The sequence below is a fragment of the Apteryx mantelli genome, chromosome 6 (assembly GCF_036417845.1).
Source record: "Apteryx mantelli isolate bAptMan1 chromosome 6, bAptMan1.hap1, whole genome shotgun sequence".
Lineage (NCBI taxonomy): Eukaryota > Metazoa > Chordata > Aves > Apterygiformes > Apterygidae > Apteryx > Apteryx mantelli.
Window position 1 is genome coordinate 26733627 of NC_089983.1, and position 20710 is coordinate 26754336.

The 20710-nt window shown below is 42.2% G+C and overlaps 1 protein-coding gene across 1 annotated transcript in view; it reads right to left on the reverse strand.

Annotated features, from left to right (window-relative positions):
* MAP3K20 (mitogen-activated protein kinase kinase kinase 20) overlaps positions 1-16203 on the reverse strand; it is a 95615-nt gene extending 79412 nt beyond the window's left edge. The window contains exons 1-2 of the mRNA XM_067299047.1: positions 16078-16203; positions 9250-9439 (exon numbers count right to left, since the gene is read on the reverse strand). Coding sequence (XP_067155148.1) covers positions 9250-9408 — 159 coding nt within the window. The 5' untranslated portion in view covers positions 9409-9439; positions 16078-16203. The remainder of the gene's footprint in view (positions 1-9249; positions 9440-16077) is intronic.
* Between the last annotated feature and the right edge of the window lie 4507 nt (positions 16204-20710).

A 20710-nucleotide genomic window follows, 5' to 3' on the forward strand; every position in this document is an offset into this window, starting at 1 on the left:
CTAAAGGGTGCAGCGACTAGATAATTTTAATAAATTTCCAGATCAACAACCTACTCACCTCTCATATTCTGTTTCTGGCAGATAACAATTTGTACAAAACCTCATCTTTCATTAAAAGCAGATATGCGCCCAGTCTGTATGCTTCCTTTTTTTTAAAAAAAAAAAAACCTTCCAAAAAGAAACTTAATACAAATCAGTTTAATGTCATCTTCCTACGTCTATCAATAGCTTCCTTGCTTCTCCTACAGCAGCTTAAGACCATGTTTGCTTCTGAAGCAGCTATGAGAAACTCATGTACCCAATACCAACACATACACAAAAAACACAACTACTTGTTCAGGTGTATATCACAACAAGGTTTTCTCTCTCCCTTGCTTACAACACATAGCCATAATGATCCTCAATTGTTGAAAGTTTTGGAGTAAAATAAATCAACAACAAAATACAAAAGAATTTTCTTTATGGAAAAAGAACTCATCATTTGCATCTTTGTAGTTTTAAATGAGTGACTAGGCAGGACAGAAGAAAAAGAAAGTGGAAGGCACGTGGCACCTTCTCCTTCCAATGCCATCCAAGGGGCAGGTATGAATTGGGCGCGCGGCTGCAGCAGGGCTGCCCAGTGCCTCGGCACCGCTTAGCCCAGCGGCAGCGGTCACAGACGGTGCACGAAGAACAGGGGCTGTTACTGATGTTACCCAGCTCCCTAGTGGCAACTGCTCCTTTAAACAGCAAATTATACAGCAGGAGTTACTAAATTTCTATCTAGTAAATGAACACGTCTTCGCAAAAAAGATTCCTCCCCAATACTTAAAGTGTTAAAGATGAAACACACTTATTAAAAAAGACAATCGAGGCAGCTTGCAGGCAGCTGGATCAGAAGAGCAGCTCCTTATTTGCCTTTATTGGCCTAATCATCCCAGTGTGTTAACAAAATTGAGTACAAGTGAAAGAGTTAACTGAGAAGCTGTTCTCTGGGCTGCTCCGCAGCCTCCAGCTAACATAAACAGGTCTGAATGTTTCTTTATAACTGTTTATATAGATCTCTTAAAAAGGAAACTTTCTCTATCAACACCTTAATAATTGGCAATAGGTAAACATGAAATAACCTTCACAGTTTGAGTCACATCATTGACAATCAAAAACAAATCGATTTTGGTGCATCCCTCAAGGTTGGAACATACATTCTCTCTTCACTTTTGTTTTCAGCAAAGTCTTCTGCATCAATCTTCATACAGCTCACATGCAGCTGGTCAAAAATTAAGGACAAAAACAAAAAATTCAAAAGAAAGGCAAGAAAAGGAGGGCAGTTTTTACTGCTCTATTAAGAGGACACAAAATGCTATTCAAAATCCCATAGCTGTGATGTATGTGGCAGGTAGCTCTGGAGACCCCAACCAAAGATTGTAGCTCTGTGCCCAGCTCTGAATACACAGAGTGGAAAACGGCCTCTGCTCCCAAGAGACGCGTGACCCCAAACTCAGACCACACAAACAACATCACATACACTTAACTTTGCTTGAACAATCACACACATACCTGCAACAAACAACTGCTATTAGATTCAAACAATATATCCACACGCCTGAATAACAACTTTGTTATTATCAAAAACAACAATTTGTCATTCGACATGCTATAGCGTGTATAAATTATTCTAAAACTCCCCTTGACCATAACAGCAATGGATTTTGGTGCTGGTCACAGGCATTTCAACTGTCACCTCTGTCCCTCAAAGCGTGCAGGGACTGGAGGCAGACACCATCGCTTGCTGTGCTCTGCTGTTCCCACTACGTCCTGCCCACAGCGTGGTACCCAACCAGATACCTACCTACACCTACATGTTCTCAGCTCTTAACAAAAGTAAAATGTAAATTGTGTTCATTTACACCTCAGTGAATGAAATTTTAACCTAACAGATGCTACCTTGTGCTGGCTACAGGCTAAAAACTTGTGAACACGGTTAGCAGATGACGTTTGGTAACTTGTTAAGTCATAGGCACAGAGTTAAATGTCTGAGTCCTCAGCTTTTTCTCCAGCCAGTAAACTGATTTCTAGTCTGAACTCTAATGGCTAGTGTAATACAGAAAAGGGGAAGTAAGCCTACTTACTATACAGTGTCTTCAAGCTTTCCTGAGCCCCTTCCTTACCAGAGTCCTTTGAACAAGTAACTGCGAAGCCCAATCTTATGGCTATATTGCAAACTATTCTTAGAACCATAGTAACATTTTGTTACTTTAACTTTTCTTTAAAAATATATACATAGTTAGATAGTTGCAGAGATAAAGCTAACTTTAACTGACTCTCAACTGCAGGAGTCTGCAAAGAGCCCAAAACAACACTTTGAGAGAAAAGGATCTCATTTATATCTATGGGATTTCTACAGTGAAGCTTGAGGACAGCTTAAATATCCAAAAATACAATTTTGATGTTGATCACTTCAACAGAAGCTTAGGGTCAGTGAATGTCGTGGGAGGGGAAACAAAAGAGCTGCAAGTTGATGTCAAAGGTTTTTGGCATGGAGACACAAGCATTGCAACCTTGCCTCCAAACCACAAGTAATATCTGAATCCATGCAAAAAGAAGAAAGAAAAAGAGAAATATATCCTTTTATATTCAGAGAAAAGCAAAAAAAAAAAAAAAAAACCCTAATTGTGGGTAAGCATCAATGGCAACTCCAGAAACCCACTGTCAACCAAAAGCTTGCAGCAGAATGACAGAATAAATTTAAGACAATACCTAACACAAATTAATTATGAAACAGAAGAATATATACAAATATCCTAACAACTGGGTTGGATCCTGTGGGTAACAGAAAAATAAGAAAGAGTACTTTTCAAATAATAAATGTAGACAGATTTTCTCCCTCTTCTAAACAACATTTATGCATAATTTGTAGGAAGCTGGTGTTAAGGCTTGTTCGCCTACGGATGTTGCACCTTCTGAAAAAGCAAATGTAAAGATAATTGAGTTTAAATGGTTCCAAGCCTCACAGAGACATTCCTAAATGAGGGATCAAAGACAGTGAAGTCCCTGTGCATCAACCAAGTTATAGCAACTGTCATTCCTGACTGGCAGCACACACAAGGGAACTTTGCTTCACTCTGACAAAGTAAGGGTAATTCATATTTGAGAAGAAAAAAACAAAACCCAGAGAACACTATGTTTGTACCTACAGTTACTATGAATCAGCCACAGCTAAAAGACTCAAGTGAAGGGAAGCAACAGACAAAATCTGGTGCATCTCACTTTATTAATTTACTTGTTTAGTAAGTTTGTTTGTGAAGTTACTGCTCACAGCTGTCCACCAGTCAACAGAAGGAAATGTGCACTTAACCCTTCACAATTTCAATGCAAAATCTGGTGTCTTAGCTCATAAAAAAGGGTATGGTAACCTCTTAAAGATGACTACAGCAATATTCACTAGTGCTTGTGAAATTACTTTGCATTTATTACAAGCTAAGATGACAACACTGACAGTCACAATGTCTCAACTGACCAAAATAACTTTTGAAGCCACAGATTGCCAGGCTGAGCCCTGACATGCCAGCTTCATTGAAGTTGACTCCTCAATCAAATTAAGCCAAAATCAGCTTGATTTAAAAGAATTAGGAGTGCATATACAAACTAGTGAGGACCTCAAACTAAGCTGGTCTAAAAAATCTCAGTAAGCTACACTACTTGCACTACAAATACTCATTATTTACATGAAGCAACTTTGAAAGATGTTACTCATCTAATGAAAGACTTGGTATAAATACGTTTAAGTACACAAGTAAATAATCCACTACAATAAAATGTAGCAAAATACAGACAAATGTGTTTCTGTGCCTGGATGGCTATGTTTTTGAGACAGTTTTGGGGAGCCCTGAGACACAGAGGAATGAAGTCTCTTTTTAACGCAGACAAAATGAAAACAAAGTGTTTGCTTCCCAAGAATAAATTTATTCTGGCAATGTTATATCATCTTTCATTAGACTGGTATCTCCTAAATACCAGTGTGGTTTTGATACCATTTTGGTTGCAACACGTATTCCACTTGAGACTTACAATACAGTCATACCCAATGCATTCAATAAGAAAATCTCCTAATGTAGAGACTTTCAAGACACCTGAAAATATAACACCCATTTTCAAAATAAAGTCCTCCAAAAAAAATCCCCTGAACAAAAGGAGATTACCCAAGGGAAGGGTAACCTCAAAAGCAGGGACAGTCAAAGATTTGTTGTAGAAGTCTCTGTCCTACCCATGACAACTTACCCTGTGAGATACAGCATGTACAGCAGCCAGAGCATCCAACCCCATTTTTCAACTGCCACAGACTAGAAACGGTACCAAGTTCCCCCTAGTCAGCACCAAAAGAAATGCTCTAAGCCATTTTTTTTTAAACCAAAATATAAAAACCAACCAAACAAAAAACCTGAAATATCCACACTGGAAAACAGAAAAAACAAAGACACTTTAAGACATGCCTTTGGCATAATAAATACAGTGTTTTTTCTTTACAGTTGTTAACAAGACTCAGCAATATTTCTTGCAATAAACATGGGTCTGGAAGGGTTCTCATGAGATCACTTAGTCTACAGATATTCAACATAAAAAAATGTGAACACTATAATTTTCAAATATAGGTGCAGCTCTCTTTGGAAAGTTCATATATTTAGACCCATACACCTTATATATTGTTATATACCACATACTCAAAGCCATCTTTCACAATCCATTAGCAAAAACACACGTACAAGAGGATGACATGCTGGGAAACACTGCGTTTGTCCCTCTGCTCTGAGTCAGAATCAACTATACATAGACATTTCCTGACAGGTGTTATATTGGACCACTTTAAATACTTGCTGACTCAGAAATGAAAGGAGGAAAGGAGTGGAAGCTCCTAGAAAGACCTAATAAAACAGCATCAAAATTGCCCGTCATTATGGCCAGTTCCCAGAACAGAGTCACTCAAGGCTGGCACCCAAGCACCCTTAATAGCTATAAACTGCAAGCAAAAAGAACATCATCTATTTTTAGCCTTGTCTAGGCTAAATATCGGTTTCAGTTTGGTTTGCTTTGCTTTGCTTTATTCTACTGTGTTGCTTTTCTCTTGTTACTCTTGAAAGTCATTCCCAGTCCTTACTCTTGTGACCCACATTAAAATTACTGCATACTGTCTTTAAGACTACGAGCACGAGTGAGATAAGTCTAGTCACGTGCATGTAATTGAATTAACTCACCCAGTTTGGAAGTTACAGACACGACCAACTTTTTCTGAAAATTCCCTTCCAAAAGCAGATCATAAAAGAAAAATATGAACAAGCTGTACTATTTTCCATATGAAAAGTTTTTTAAAGCAGTTTAACAATCCCCTAAAGCTTACTGCATATACAGTACATACAAGAAAACCTGACAATACAAAATTAATTTCCATGGTAGCCAGATCTCCACCAATACACCATCAAAACTAGTAAAAACATGTTTTATTCTTGTCTCATAAAAATTCAAACACATTCTACAGACGTGACTGAACAAAGCATATACGGTTAATAGTACTCAATTTAACATTTTTATTCACAAGTGGCTGTTGGTTTATCAGAAGCACTTTCCAATAAGATTATGCTTACATTTCACTGGTTTTTGTCCACCATGCTCCACCATTTTACTGCAGTTTGTACAGACCACCACCAGCATTTGAAAGGAATCTGAGAGCAGCTTTACTGCATAAAACCAAATGATCCTATACATAAGTATGGTGGTTATAGGAGCTGAAGTAAGCAAGTCAGATCCATTACTGCTGTCCATCAAGAGCATAGAAACAGCCTGTGTATCACAGGACTACTACTAAAGAGCAGTGACATTAAAATTAAATTCAAATTTCAGGCAAAATCCCACCAGCAATTAATCTCACAAAGAATCATACTCTTGATCAGACACCAGTTGCTGAGAAACAGCTACCAAAAACACAGCCTTCAAGAGCGAGCAATGACAACATGGACTTCAGAGTTGTTCAGACGACTGAGGGAGATAGACACTACTCAGTGAAAAAGGTAATGTGGCAAGGCATAAAACAACAGGCTGTAACATTTCATCCATGTGGTTATCTGCTCAAGTTAGTGGTGTCAGAAGAACTGTCAGCAATTTCCAGAGTAAGGCCTTTGGGCCCAGTCTCTCCCATCTATTTCAGTGGGAGCCAAATTACGGGCCTATCCAATAATTCATACAAATCATGCACAAAAATACCAAATAACTTCCTGAGTAGTAGGCGTGCAATTTTCTTCAAGGAATGCACAGAATTATCACTTAGGGCAAAAGGAACAAGCAGACATCCTACTACAGGAGGCATTTCTACTTCCCCCATATGCATCATAGACATCATTCTGATAATTTGATTTTCCGCAAAACAATTCACAAGGAACTGTTGTTCCTTACTTAAAACCAAAAACTACCAAGTGCTTGGACTGGATAACAAGGCTGCAGTTTAATTTTGTTTCTGCTCTTCCTTAATCACTCAAGACACACTTGTATGATTTGCTTATTCAGTAACAATCTTGTCCAGAGTTTCAGATCTGATGTTCTAATCAAGGACTTGCAGAATATTTCTTCCTCTCAATACACCTATTTAGCTGTACTCATTCACATAAGCACATACCTCCTCCTGTACAGTCAGATTTTACTGCCTGTCAGTAAAAAGTTAACGCCTTGCAGAGGTCTTCCTATTTCTCACGTTTTAAAGACTTCTTGAAGAAAGCTGCCTGAGCTATACCCTTTCAAACATTTAAGTTTTTTGAGTATATCTTTCAGTATGATATGTTGCTATTCGCCAGAACAAGAATTGTTCTGTTTTACACGTTAGAACATACCCACTTGGCTAGAACAAACCTTCAAGATATTTTTGTTTGTTTAATAAAATGAACCCAGATACAATGTATTTGCAGAATGATGCTGCAGCTCTATTGACTTGGCTTGTGCCTTTGGAATCAGCTAGCATGAAATTCCTATGAGCAACTTCTCCCAGCTGTCTTGTTTTCTCTTTAATCAATTGTTTTGGGTTAGTGGCAGCAGTTAACAGAAACAAAAGATTATCAGTCATGGAGTTAAAAAGGACACTTCCTTTCAAAGAGATCAGAAGGGGTAATAATTAGTTTTCGGGACTAAATGCAAACTGTCCAAACATCTACTAAACACAGACATATAAAGTTACAGCGAGGTATTTTTCTATTGCTATCAGAAAAGTCATTGACTCACCATGACTGTATGTACAGTTAAGTCACAGATGTTCGTTATTGTCATCATCATAGATAAACCACATACATGCTGCATACTACATATGTAAACAGACTTACAGCCATTAAAGTCAGAAAAGACCTTTGGACCATTTAGGCTGATCTCCAACAAATCACAAGCCATTACATTTCCGCGAGCTACTCTTGTGTTGAGCTCAACAACTTAACAAAAGCAATGGTCCAAAAAGACATCTCATCTCAGTGTGAAGATATGAAGAGATGGAACAGATTCTCATCTTCACTCCTTCCCTTTGTAGCCTGTTCCAAGTGTTACTCATTCTCTCTCCTTATAATTTGTGCTTTATTTCCCGTTCTAATTTGTCTGGCTTCAGATCCCAACCATTACTTCTTGTAATAACTTTCTACATTAGATTAAACAAGGCCAGCATTTTCCCCATATGAAAATGCAATGTTTGTAAACAAGCTTATATTATTTTTGATTCATTAAGGTTTTTGACAGACAAGTTCTGGCAAGTTTTGCTAGACTTATTGAAGGCATTACCATTTGCCTCTATGCTGCCTCCCCAGACAATTTGCAGGAGAAGGTGCCCACACCAAGCTGCTCCCTGCTATAACCCATCTTCTTAAGTCTGAAATGCAAATGAAGACTAGTCTGGTTGAAAATGAACAATTTGTACAGGAAGGAACATGCTCCCTTCTGTCAACTGTCTCGCCCATCGTCCTACCCCCACAAGTATCATGCTCTCCCCTCCTTGAGCGTGTTCTGCAATCCTAGGCGTTGCCCCTCCAGTTTGTCAACATTCTTTCAAAAACAATACAACTAGGTCTGCACCAACTGCCCAGCACTGATTTCCCCAGTGCTCAAATTGACATTGGACTGAGTGTGCACATCTTCCATCACCCTCAATAGGAAACACAAGGACCTTCCATATTATTTTAGACAGCAACTTGCTTAATCGTAATTAAACACACTTATCACACCACTAAGCACGATGTAATCAATCATGCTCCCTCAGATGCTGCAACAGTAAAAGAATCTTGGTGTCCAATTACTTATTAAGCATATTATCCTTAGAGTTGCTTTGCTGCCCTTCAGCTTATAACTGTCTTCCTAAGATGTTTTGAGGATATTGTACAAAAATAAGATGTACTTTTGTTGCAGCAGTGGTCCAGAAACTGTGCCATCCATTGCTACATTAGTGTATCCTCACTGCTGAGTTAGCCATGGTGATCAGCATACAGATTTGAGTCCTGTGAGGACACTGTATCTCTGCTGGGACTGTAAAAAACTGAGGGTCAGGAGTTTTTCTTGACAAACCTCTTATGGTTGTTTGAGCTGCAGTAAATAGTCATTCTGTCTTTTCCCACAGAATTGCTGAAGGACTCATCTATCTTTCCAGGCATGCAGGAAGCCACTAGAGAAGACGACTGGTTGAATGGTCGGCCTGAAATCTCACTGCAAGATGAGACCAAGCGAAAGTGTAACTATGACTGACTCAGAGCTACTGGAACCCCAGATCAAAAACTTCTGTAGCAGGTAGGGATGAAACACCACCTAGCAATATATGCTAAGCCTATAATGAACATACAGACATGAACCACAGGACACGAGGTCACAGGACATTAGAGACTAGATGTAATGATGACAAATGGGAGTGGCCAAAGAGAGCGAACACTTCATATTCGTATTTAGCAACATGCCCAATGGTATCAAAGGGAAACTCCTAGCTCCGTGGCTCCTCTTCAGGATCGTCATGAAGAGGAGCTGCTACACAAGAAAGGAGGAGGAAGATAGTAAAGAAACAGGAAAGCAATAACCTTTTAAATCAGAGACACACTCAGCTGGAGCCACTCAGTATGTCTTTATTATAACAACATCCAGTTACAGGTTTTCATATTTACACAGACAAAAAACCCAAGGTAGTCTGTCTCAATCAGCTGGAGAATGGAAGACATTAGAAAAGATATTTATGCCCTTGCTTTTACAGCACTCAAATTATTAGTAAACTCTTACCTCTTTTTCTATTTTGAGCAGCTTTTTTACAGCCACCTCCTTGTCCTGAGAAATCCATCGGGCTCGATAGACACTCCCAAAACTCCCTCCGCCGCAGTTTTCAAAAAACTGCAAGTCATCAAATCTAATTTGCACAAATGAAGCACTGGTAGACGACATCTCATAATGACAAAATATACCACAGCAAAATCTGTAAAGAGAAAAGCTTTAATTAATACACACATTCCATGGACTTTTCAAGCATTTATACCTATGTTTAGATGCCCAAAGCAAGAACCTGTTGTAATAAAAATACTACAATAAAAAAACATACTACATTTCACTGAGCATAAGAGGAAAAAGAAAGTCTAAGAAGTCACACTCCAGCAGGCTATGCAAATGTTGGCATAATTTGCACAAGCTATTAGGAACAGCTGGGAGACAGAGAAATGGCTAAAAGCGTTCTTCAGAGTTATGCTGATGTTTCCTGAACACCTTGGAAGTAAAAAACGCTAGTGTGTCACCAAGTTCCCTAATGCGAAGCACACTGATGGACGGGAAATGTGCTTCCAGCCCTGTGCTTGCACAAGAGCTCAGGAATCTCAAGCACGTGCTCTCTCCTGTGGCAATCGCTGCACACAACATAGGCGCAACCGGAGGCAGCGAGCTTTCTGGCAGACATTCAGCTGTACGGCAGCACACACCGAGCACACTCCCTACGCTCAAAGCGAGGCAGAAGGACTTTTCACAAGGATGTGGAAAAACCTGGCCACAACAAAAGTCTTTTTCCGAATGACTCAGTTCTGTTCGCATGTTATAACAAAGTGTAAGTACAGAGTAATTTATCTTGGTAACAATATGTGAAATTTTGCAGTATGTGCCAAGACTGGATTCGGCAGTTTTAAGAGATCGTTCCATATTTGCTGCCAGAGGAACAGAACGTCCTTCTCATAGATTTCAAAGTGATAAAGCTGATGCCTGTAGCAAATTTTCAGAAACACTATCACCTAAATGAGTGAACACTGACTAATTTTGGGTCTCTTTATAATGGCGTAAGATCAAAAAGCTTTACATTCTTAGCAGGACTGCAGAACATGTGGGATCCTGCAGAATTTTGCACAAGTTTTCTACAGGATTGTTTGAGGCTTGTAGGTACAAACGGGTACCAGTTTAGACAAACTAGCTTTACTTACCAGCAGAAGTTACCGTACATGCAATTAATGTAAGTAAGCTTATCAGCATAAACTGAAACAGGGACTGGTTTAAATAAAACAAAAAGGCACACAGAGATTTTGGTGTGCTGGTGAAAATTACACCTCCAACTACGCTGCTCAAGCTATAGTATCAAATTATACTGGGTGTTCAGGGAGGCTTTTCAAGATGGTACCCATGCATTATGCATTGTCTGGGGCTAGGAGCTACATCTGCAATATGCCTAGCACCACTTACTGCAAAAAAACTTTCTCCCAGTCCCTGCTGGGGACTAATATAAACAAAAACATATTTTTTCCCCCAGTTTTGCTGAATGTGTAGCTAACAATTAAAATTTTGAGATATCACTTGACTAGAAAATTCTATCGCTACTTGGTTGCAGCTGTTCTCCAAATGTGAGATGAAGATATAAAAATATGTTTTTAGATATTGTATAATACAACATAGAGCCTTCTCCTAAAAATTGCCTGCTTAATTACCTTCATTTCCCACAAGGCCACAGGCAACAGCTGGCAAGACCATGACAAACTTAACACGTTTATTGAAGGCATCACTTTTTTGAGAGAGGAGGCATCAAACCTACATCTCACTGACAAACAGTCTATAAGGCTATTTCTGAGGGAGCATGTATTCTCCTTTCCCAGCTTTACAAGTTAGGATGAGATTTATCCATGTGGCATGAAGTAAGGTCTATTCTTCCAATAGCCTCTGCCAGCTTCTTCGGCGATACAACTGCCTAACCTCTTCTTTTGACCTTTTGTTCTTGTTTTAACCTTGGCGTTAGGTTTCCCTTCATCTTTTGTGTATCTATTTAAAATCAGTCATCATTTTTACTGCCCTGCACACATTTTTCTTTAAATAGAGCTCAAGAAAAAGGAAATTGGTCACTCCTGCAAATCAGGAGCATAATGAAGGCAGTTTTAATGTTCTGCTTCTTTGCCAATGCCGCTTAATTACCTGGTCTTCAGAAACAAAAGCCCATTTGCCTCTTTCATTTGAGCAGTTACTCCAAGTTAACACTGTCTACACAGCATCTCAAACATATGCGACACTTAATCGAAAAATGAAACAGGTAAGCTTCCAAATCCAGAGACCTTACGGTTTAGGGCCACGGCCCTGCAAGTATTTGTGCACCTGGGTAGTTATGCTCCAGTGAATAATCTCCTTACTGACAACAGAATTATTCACAAGAGTAATGTTACTCATAGGCGAAAGCATATGCACCACGAATAGACCATAAATTAGACAGGAAAGTGTGAACGGCTGATAACAGATGGTTGCATTTGAGATGGCGGAAGGAACAGAACACCAAGGGAAAAGAAAAATACATCGGAAACAAAATATTCCTGGCCTTTACTATCTGGATTCAAAAGTTCTGAAGTGCTGTCAAATTATTTTAAGTTATCGTTCACCGAAAAGAACCAAATTATCCATATAAACAAGTATATTATTTGGCTTCTGGAAGTTACGCTAACATAGAACAAGATGTTATACTAACATTTCACAGAAAACTGACCTTAACATTTACTAATACGGTACAATATATACACAGGAGGCTTATTAAATAAAAGTGAGTACTTTTCTAATGTGTCCTCCTTGCTGTTTGAAAATTCACTGATTCCTAAACATTTATGTAATCCTGGTGGAGTGCACAGTACACAAGCACATGCAGACGCTATTATGGATTCTTTTAACACCTTTCCAATTTCAAATTTATCTACAAGAATCAATCACCTGGAGATGCTATGGTCACTGGCATACAATAAAGTAACACATTTTAAAGGATGATTCATTGGTTTATCCTAGATTCTTCAAGATTTTCTTTTTCCAGAGAAAGTTGAGATTTACATAGCATACTCTTTATACAGATAGCTGCAATTAATGACAGCATACAGTCTTCCTCTTCTAGATGAGAGAACAGACCTGTTTAAATATTACTCCTTGTTTTTGGATGCAAGGTAGTTAATCCTCAATTAGACAGATCAATCTCTCTGTTATGCTTGAGAAAACAACTGTTTAGAGTAACTACTGCACGTGACAACTACATACATAGTTATTAACTTGTCACTGTGTTTTAAAAGATACTTAACAATCTGAGTTTACACCACTGGTTAAGAAAAAAATTCTTGTATTTCATTAAACTTCATATTCTTATACTTCTATCCAAAACAAGTGCATCATTCCACCAGCCTGCAGCACTTTTTCAGATCTTATATTTGTGTAGCCAGGAGAATAGTCCCTTGCCATAGGGTTGCTTGGCTGGGCCTAGAGTGGAGCCATTATGGCAATTCCTTTTGATAGAAGAAATACAGTGTCTTGAAAGTTTATAATCAGTCCTATCATTCCTTAGTAACACAAATTTGAGTTTTTAACTGTTATTGTAGTTTAGCATTAAGGAACACTGTGTCAACTGTCTTTGTTGCTTATTTCCTAAGAAACGAAAATGTGGCAGTTCAGTAACTGTGACTGATAAGTATTTGAAAAAAATAATTCAATTGCTGGTTATTTCAATTATTTGTATGGGATCTTAAGAAAATAAAACAGAAGAAGGAGAAATTTCTTTATTTCTAATGGTTAATATGAGCTCATAATCATGCAAGAACATCCCCATCTTCTCTGTGGATTTTTCTCATAACTTATTTCTACAGGACATTAGAAGCTGTTCATTTCACACCAGAAAGAAAAAGATCTAAGATGCATTTAGTAGCATTTACCATGTTGAGTACTAACAGCACTCTGCTATCCAGTGTCACTTTGTTATTAAGCCACAACCAGTTCAGTTCAATACAGTAATAAAAGCTCAGTGTACAAAAGTATCTGATGACTTGCTGTTACTGGCAATTTGGTGGGCATAACCAATGCAGGGGTAAGGAAGCCTGCAGACCCCCTTCATTCCTTCCCACAGGGAGGAGGCAAAGCCAGACCCATTCCCCCCCCTGTCGCCCCTGCGACCTGCAGCCAGCCCCACTCCTCACCCTCCTTCTGCCACCTCTGCCTCTCTGCAGAGGTGCTCCCTGGGGCTCTCCCTCAAACTTCCCTGTGGTGAGGGAATCCCAGAGCACCAGGACAGATACCTTGCACATCGATCCCACTTCAGGTTGTACTGTGTGACATCTTGGGATACTGAAAAAAATCCAGCATGTTCATTTGTACCGCTGAGCTCTCCAAAAAGGCCTGGATGGTAGGGAAAATGCCACAGAACCAGAACTGTCTGCCTTATTCCATGTATAAAACATAAGGCCCTACCATTTATCATTCAATTACTATTCCCAGAGAATAGAGTTTTCACTGAGGGATTTAGGAAAGAATTTCACACAAATTGTAAAGCAGCTTCAACTCACATTTGACTTGGTGCCTATCTGTAAAATTAAAAACTGCATCCCTCATCTTGTGCACATCCCTCATGAGCACCTGAGATGTTTTTAATATTATATTACTTTATATTTTTATTATATAATATATATTTATATTTTAATAATTTATTACAGGAAACAACTATGTAACTCACTCCTTTCACTTCACTCTATGACTCTATAAAGCAGGATTCAGTGCTTCTTTCGGGAAGGCTTTCTGCCAACATATTGCCAATGAAGTAGTAGCACACTACACTTGTGCTATCTTAAAATACACAGTAGAATGTGCCAAGTTTCCTTATTTGGCAAAACAGTTCACTTGCTTTCAAGATCTTTGACCAACCATTTTTAAATCCAAATCATCCTTTGTATTCTGATATGGCCTACAGTCCTTGAAGATTTCAACCAAGATTCTTGCAGCAGCACATTTATTTATTTATTAATGTGGTTAACTATTGCCTTTTCTAACCAGAAAACAGAGAGTGATATCAAGCTATGAGAAATACTACAGAAAGAAGTTTTTTATAAGTAAAAGATCCTTTAATCATATCACAAAGTGTACACGGATAAGATACAAATTCCATGCCTACCCTCAAACTAAACATCCTCTAATCTCTGCTAATCTCTCAGGAAGTTAAAATAGTTTCCTAAACTTTCTTAATCAGATTTAAGAACAGCACTAGAGATGGCAAGACTCAAAGCTATGTTCTGCCTGCCTTGGTTACACACAAGCAGCAACGCTCTACTCCATCCTCTGTCTGAATGTAAGAATTTTGGAGAACTTCTCTTAATATTTCCACTTTTATTTGAATTTATATAGCCATCAGTGCTATAGCACGAGAGCTCGACTCAGCCTAAGTAATTTGAGTACTTCTGGAAAGGAACTCTTCTATTTTCAAACTGAGTTGTATCAATGGTAGAGACCGAATGGTTTAAAAACTTCACTTTAAATAGAAAACATTTTATCTCAGCAGAATATTAAACTACTCACCTCATTTATATTATGTCTTATCAGTAATGTCTGCAAGGAATATATGTGCAACACTGTGCAAGAAAGACAACGCTACTAAGTCTGCATTCAGGTCTGTAGGGCCAGTAAATCCTTTTACAGACAGTACTGTGTCCAGTTGTAGGGTCTGGGCCTTAATTTTGTCAGGGTTTTCAAGCTCTGCCACTTCAGGTAAGCGGTCTCTCCGGGGTTCACCATTACTCACACAATGCCACAGGTATGCAAACAGATAAACAAGTATGTGACAGATAAAACAAGTAAGCTGCTGAGGACTTGCAGTTTCAGGCCAGAGTCCCGAAAACATTTAACTGCATACCTCCAACAAAAAGCTAAGATGCTCTCAAGCAATGACCTGGTTAATCCAATGCTTTCAAACTATTTCTGCTTCTAGAATTTAAGAAACATAATGATCCACAGCTTTACTGTTTGTTCCGTCACTAAAACTCAGAGAAGCGCACGCTGGATAGAGGGATAACGGGTGGCTCACAAAAATAACGAAAAAGGCACGCTGATGGACAGGAGACGTAGGAAAACACGGGACAAGAACAGATTATCGCCAGTCCACGCACACAAAAGAGGGGGGGAGGTATCACACCTCAGAGTGCAACCTGAGCGGTTTTATGCCCAAAACAACAGAAAAGGGCAGCGAATACATATCCAACGAACACATCCGAAACTTCTTTTGAGAAGGAAAGAGATGGGGACGGTAACTCCCTCCTAAGCGAGCTGCCGGCCGCTCAGGTCCCGCAGCGAAAGACCCTCGGAAACAAGCACCTGACAGCACGTGTCTCACTTGGGCCGCCCCCACGCCACGAGCACAGGTGCGCCACGGCCCCCCGGCGCCGGCCGGCCCCCGCTGGCGTGTCCCGACACGCCGGCAGCGCCCCCGGGAGCGAGGGCAGGACCGGGCCGGGCCGGGCCGGCGGCGACTCCCGCCGCGGGGGAAGCCGGCGGCCGGGCGCGGCTGTTTTTCGGGAGGCCGGCGCGGCCCCGCGAGGCGAGCCCGGGGCTCCTCTCCAAGGGGAGGAAAGGTCGGGGCAGCGGCGGCGCCGCGAGGCTACGGCGGGGGGAAACGGCCGCCGCGGGCAGAGGCGGCACGGAGGGAGGCGACACCCCCGCCCACCCCCCGCCGCCGCCGCCGCACGCGGCTCCCGCGTTCCGCCAGCGCTGCCCGGGCCCCGCGGGGCTCCGCTCAGCCCCGCCGCGCCGCCCCGAGCCCCGCGGCCCCCCGCGAGGCGCCGCGCAACGGCCGCGCGCGCTGCCCCCCGCACTCACCGTCCCTGCGGCGCTCCGGGCTGGCGGGACCCGAGCGGCGCCGACCCCGCGCCGCCGACGGAGGCTGCAACCGGCGCGACCGCTTCTCCCGCTCCGTCCCCCGCGCTTCCGGTTCATGTCAGGGAGCCAGGGCGGCCGCCGCCCCCTGGCCGCCTCGCAGCGGCGCCACCCCGCGCCGCCGCCGCGCTGCCTCCGCGCTGCCTGCGCCGCCCGCGCCGCCCGGCCCGGCCCGGCCCGGCCCCGCAGCGCCGGCCCAGCCCCAAGCCAAGGGGCCGAGGGAGCCGCCGGGGCGGGCGGCCGGGGGGCCCCGAGGCGCGGCGCCGTGTGGCGAGGCGCCGTGTGGCGAGGCGAGGCGTGAGGCCTGCCGCGCGTCCGGCCGCGCAGAGCCCGCACGGGCGGCAGCGGCGGCGGCCCGGCCACGCTCTGCCGAGCCGGCAGGTTTCCTCCAGACGCCCAGGGCAACGGAATTTTCTTTTTGTGACAAATAATAGTAATAAAAATCGGTAGTGAGCGGTACTGAGCCGCTGTGCTTTGAGGATGCGGCGCAGGACGGGGTGCCGTGCGGAGGGGACGGCACGCGCCCTCCCTGCGCCCTGCTCTGCCCTAGGGTGCTCGGAGCGGGAGCCTTTCTCCGAGGCAGCGCGTCTGCCTGTCAGCCCTGCCGAGACACCGATTTTGCGAAGGGCTCTCCGGGGTCGGGCGGTTTTGGTGTTCGGAGGCGGCACTGCGCTTCCAGATGAAGGGGTTTAGGCACAGCGCTGCACCGCCACGGCCCCAGCCACGGCTCGGGAAGGAGGCCTGGCTTGCTCCAGGGCACTGCATCACCAACAGGCAACGTCGCCAGGCTTACGTAGTTGAGAATTATTACCAAAGTGACCAGACGATGGTAATTTCTAAAACACCTGTGCCACCGGTAGTGGGATGGTGTGACCAAGCGCACCGTCTTCTCCAAGGCACCGGTGTCACCGCTCGCGTCCCAGCAGGCGCCCGGCTCACCAAGCTGCCGTGGGTGAGGAGCGGGGACAGGGTGGCGCTGGCCGAGGCAACCCTGCTTTAAGGATGTGCGGGAGCAGCAGGGCTTAACCTCGGGTTAGCACGGAAACGGAGACAACGTGGCCTCACCCTCCGAAGCCACGCTGCCCCTTATCCAGGCGTTTTCACAGTACTGAGGTACTCCGCTGGTATGGAAAACTTTCTGTAAAGTGGTAATAAGCTGTCGCACTTAAAGGAAGTGACTCAAAAGCCTTGGGGGCAAACAGAATTGTTGTGCTTGAGGCAAGCACGTCACGTGGTTGTGGCAGTACTTTTTTTTTTTTCTTTTTATATCAGTATCATGCAAGATTCAGTGGTGCTGCCCAGCACTGCTCTGCACTAGGCTCCCCAGCGTCTTCACTGGTATCTGCACCACAGTTTTGCATTCATCAGAGAATCTCATCTCCTCATTAGCTCACATATATGACTCTCTTTTGTGTGTGTGTGTATATATATATATAAAAATACCATATAAAAATCGGCTGTGGAGCACAATGAATCGTGAAGAGGTGTGCAGCATCACCCTTAATCATATACATTAATTGCACATCACAAAGATGTATGGTATCGAGATGAATCACAGTGAAGAACACTTTACTGATGAATCAAACACAAGCATTTCACGAATATGAGAGGCTTTTACTCAAGATATATTATTTTGGCACAGAGGGGGCTAATCAAAAGTTAAAACAGCAAAGCACAAGCACACATATCTGGACATAAAATAAAACATATTATTTCAGTGCACCATAATAATTAACGAGAGTAAGAGTTCAGCAAGATCTTAAGCACCAAGTTTGACACATACCTGAAGATGCAGAGTCAAAAAGCAGGTGCTGATGGCTTCGCTTCTGCCCTCCTGGCAAATTCAGTACTGCCAGGACAAGAACTGAATGAGGTCTGAATGAGGCCAGCTTGCTGTAGCTTCATCTGGATATGGCAATTTCAGACAATTTTTGTGTGAGCTAAGGGTGTTTGTACTTTGTTATGAATCGATATGCTGGAAAGCCTGGAGAAGTCTCTAGAAACAAACAATCTAATGGCCCGCATTCTAAAAGAAAGAGCTAATACCAAATGCAGATCACATGAAACTCATGCTCTGGAGGAGGAGAGGTGCCACATATTTAGTCTCTTAAATGCTGTGACTAACATGTTTATCCTTCCTGTCTGAGGCAATTGCCAATTAGTCAAATGATTTTAAAATATATTTAAATATTAAATCACTTGATTCATAGGTATTTGCTTCAGAGAACAGTGTGCTTGCATTCAGAGGTCTCTTGCCAAGAGCATTTTGTCCACAGTTGTGCATACCGAGAATTAGGATTTATCATTTCTAACTTTAGGCCCCGGTTGTAGAAGGAAATAGATTGTCCCAGTAGTGCTTGAAATAAAACATAAATTGAGGGGGTGGTTAATATTTCTTACTCTAAGAGTAGGAGTGCAGAGTTCTGCATCAAGAACTGTATTAACATACCCGTGTTTAAGACATGTAATTGCACTTGCTCTATTAGAGGACAATAGAGCAAATGAGAAGGCGACTGTAAGTGCGCTGTGCAAGTATCGTCAAACCCCCGTGGCAAACTATCGTGGAACTCAAGTTATTATAACAAGGTTTTAAGCATACATTTTTGGGTTTGTATTTTGCTGCTCTCTAGCTAATGAGTCTTTGTATCTTTTCAAATTTTTTCCATTATCATGAGAACTAACAAATTAGCTAGGAAAAAAAGAACAGAAACTGGAGTTTCTAATGTGGTCGTAATAGCATATAAACAATGAACCGGCACATGACACTATTTTCTTTTTCCTCCTTTTTGAGGTAGCAAATTCAATTTTGCCTACACAACTGAGAAAATTCGAGTTAACTCTGGAGAATTTGATCCTAATCTCAGGCCTGATACTGAGGTTTCTTCAATTTATGTGGAACAGGGAGAGAAAGGGAACTTTTAAAAGCTAACAAAAGTTATTGTAAAGGCACAACAATCGGTCAGGGATAAAGGCAGCTCTAGCAACTTTTAACTCAATTTTAAAGTTGAAAGGGTTCGTATGAATTGTCTCTTTCCATCTCATTGCCGCACAGGGTGCGCAATGAAGCCTCACTGCCTTTCGCCACCGAGAGCATGGTTTCCTGCGTGCTTGCACGCGGTTTAAATTGGCGCAGCTGCTGCAAGAGGCGCTTGCAGCCCTGCCCTCTCCTGCCACCTCTCCTTGTGCCAGGCCACGTGGCGAACTAGGCTGTGGAGGCAAAGGCGCCGCAGGGAAAAGACATTAGTTTTCACCCAGATCAGCATCTGAATCCAGGTCACCAGGCAATTGCACGGACTGGTGCCAGTGCAAAGCAGCGAGTGGGGCTGGGCTGCTGCAGGGGGAAGGAGCATGGACCTGCTCTTTTGGCAGTAGCGATGGCTTATGACAGCTTCGACCGTACATGAAATTCTGGGCACAAATAGTTTGGAGGTGGACAGGCAGCACAGTGGTTTTCACTTCTGCTTCCAGACTGGCTTGGAGCTCCCATCAGGCTTAGCACCGAGATTTCCTTGAAGCACTCCTTGTGCTCCTCAGGATGCTGTGGCTTGCAGGCATTTCTAGCTTAAAAAATTGGCCAGAAAACAAGGGGGGAGGGTGAGCCTTGCTTGGGATACACCAGCATGGAAGGATGTAGACACATTGCAACAGAAGATGTAGGACAAGTTTTCACTAGTCTTAATCTAGCTAGTTTGAGCAATAGTAGCAGTAAAGATGTGGTAGCATGAATTTTACGCAGTTTGTACAATACAATTTCTGATCTCGAATGGGTACGCAGGTGGCTAGCCTGTGCTGAAAACCCTGTCTTCGTCATTATTTTCACTCGTGCTGTCCAGATCAAAGTTCATACAGGTATGCCTGGATATGCTGCAGTCCCACACCTCAGCTATTACATTAGTTCTTTTTCATGATTTAAAGAGAACTGCTTGGTAATACTAGCCAAAATGAGCTGCATTTAGCCTTTCCATGAGATGGAGTCAGAGAGCTCTAGAAAGTTCTGTAGTGGAAAAATCCAAGGAATTGCCTTTAGATTTGCCTTAGATGCATTCCAGTTTCTTTTCAGCTATAAAAGACAACATGAGAGTTTGCCCACAAGCACAGGACTGACTGACACCCCGCATGCCCACACAGCAAGAGCTGTGATGTGTTTGATTCAGCAGCTAAATTTTTGGTGTTCATGTGGTTAATAGCAAATTCTTCTTGACTTGCATGGGGGAATAAGGAAGTTAGAGCCTATAATACCCATCACACATCTCTTGGAGCCACACAGGTGTTATTTTTTTCTGTTATTTTCTCATCTGCTTTTTGTATTAGAGATAAAAATGAGTAATTTGTGAATTATGTTGTACATTTAGCATATAAAATTATAAATATATAAGAACTTTAAAATATAGTTATTCATGTGGCAGAGAAGGCTTGTATGTGACAGGTACATTACACACATTTCAAGAGTGACTTTTGTAAGTGTATAGCCTGAGCGTGGATCAAATACATGCTTTGTGCACAATCATTTCCTGAGCTGACAGGTTACAGCTTGTATGTTGTATTTGTCTTTTGATCTGGCATGTGTGTAATATAA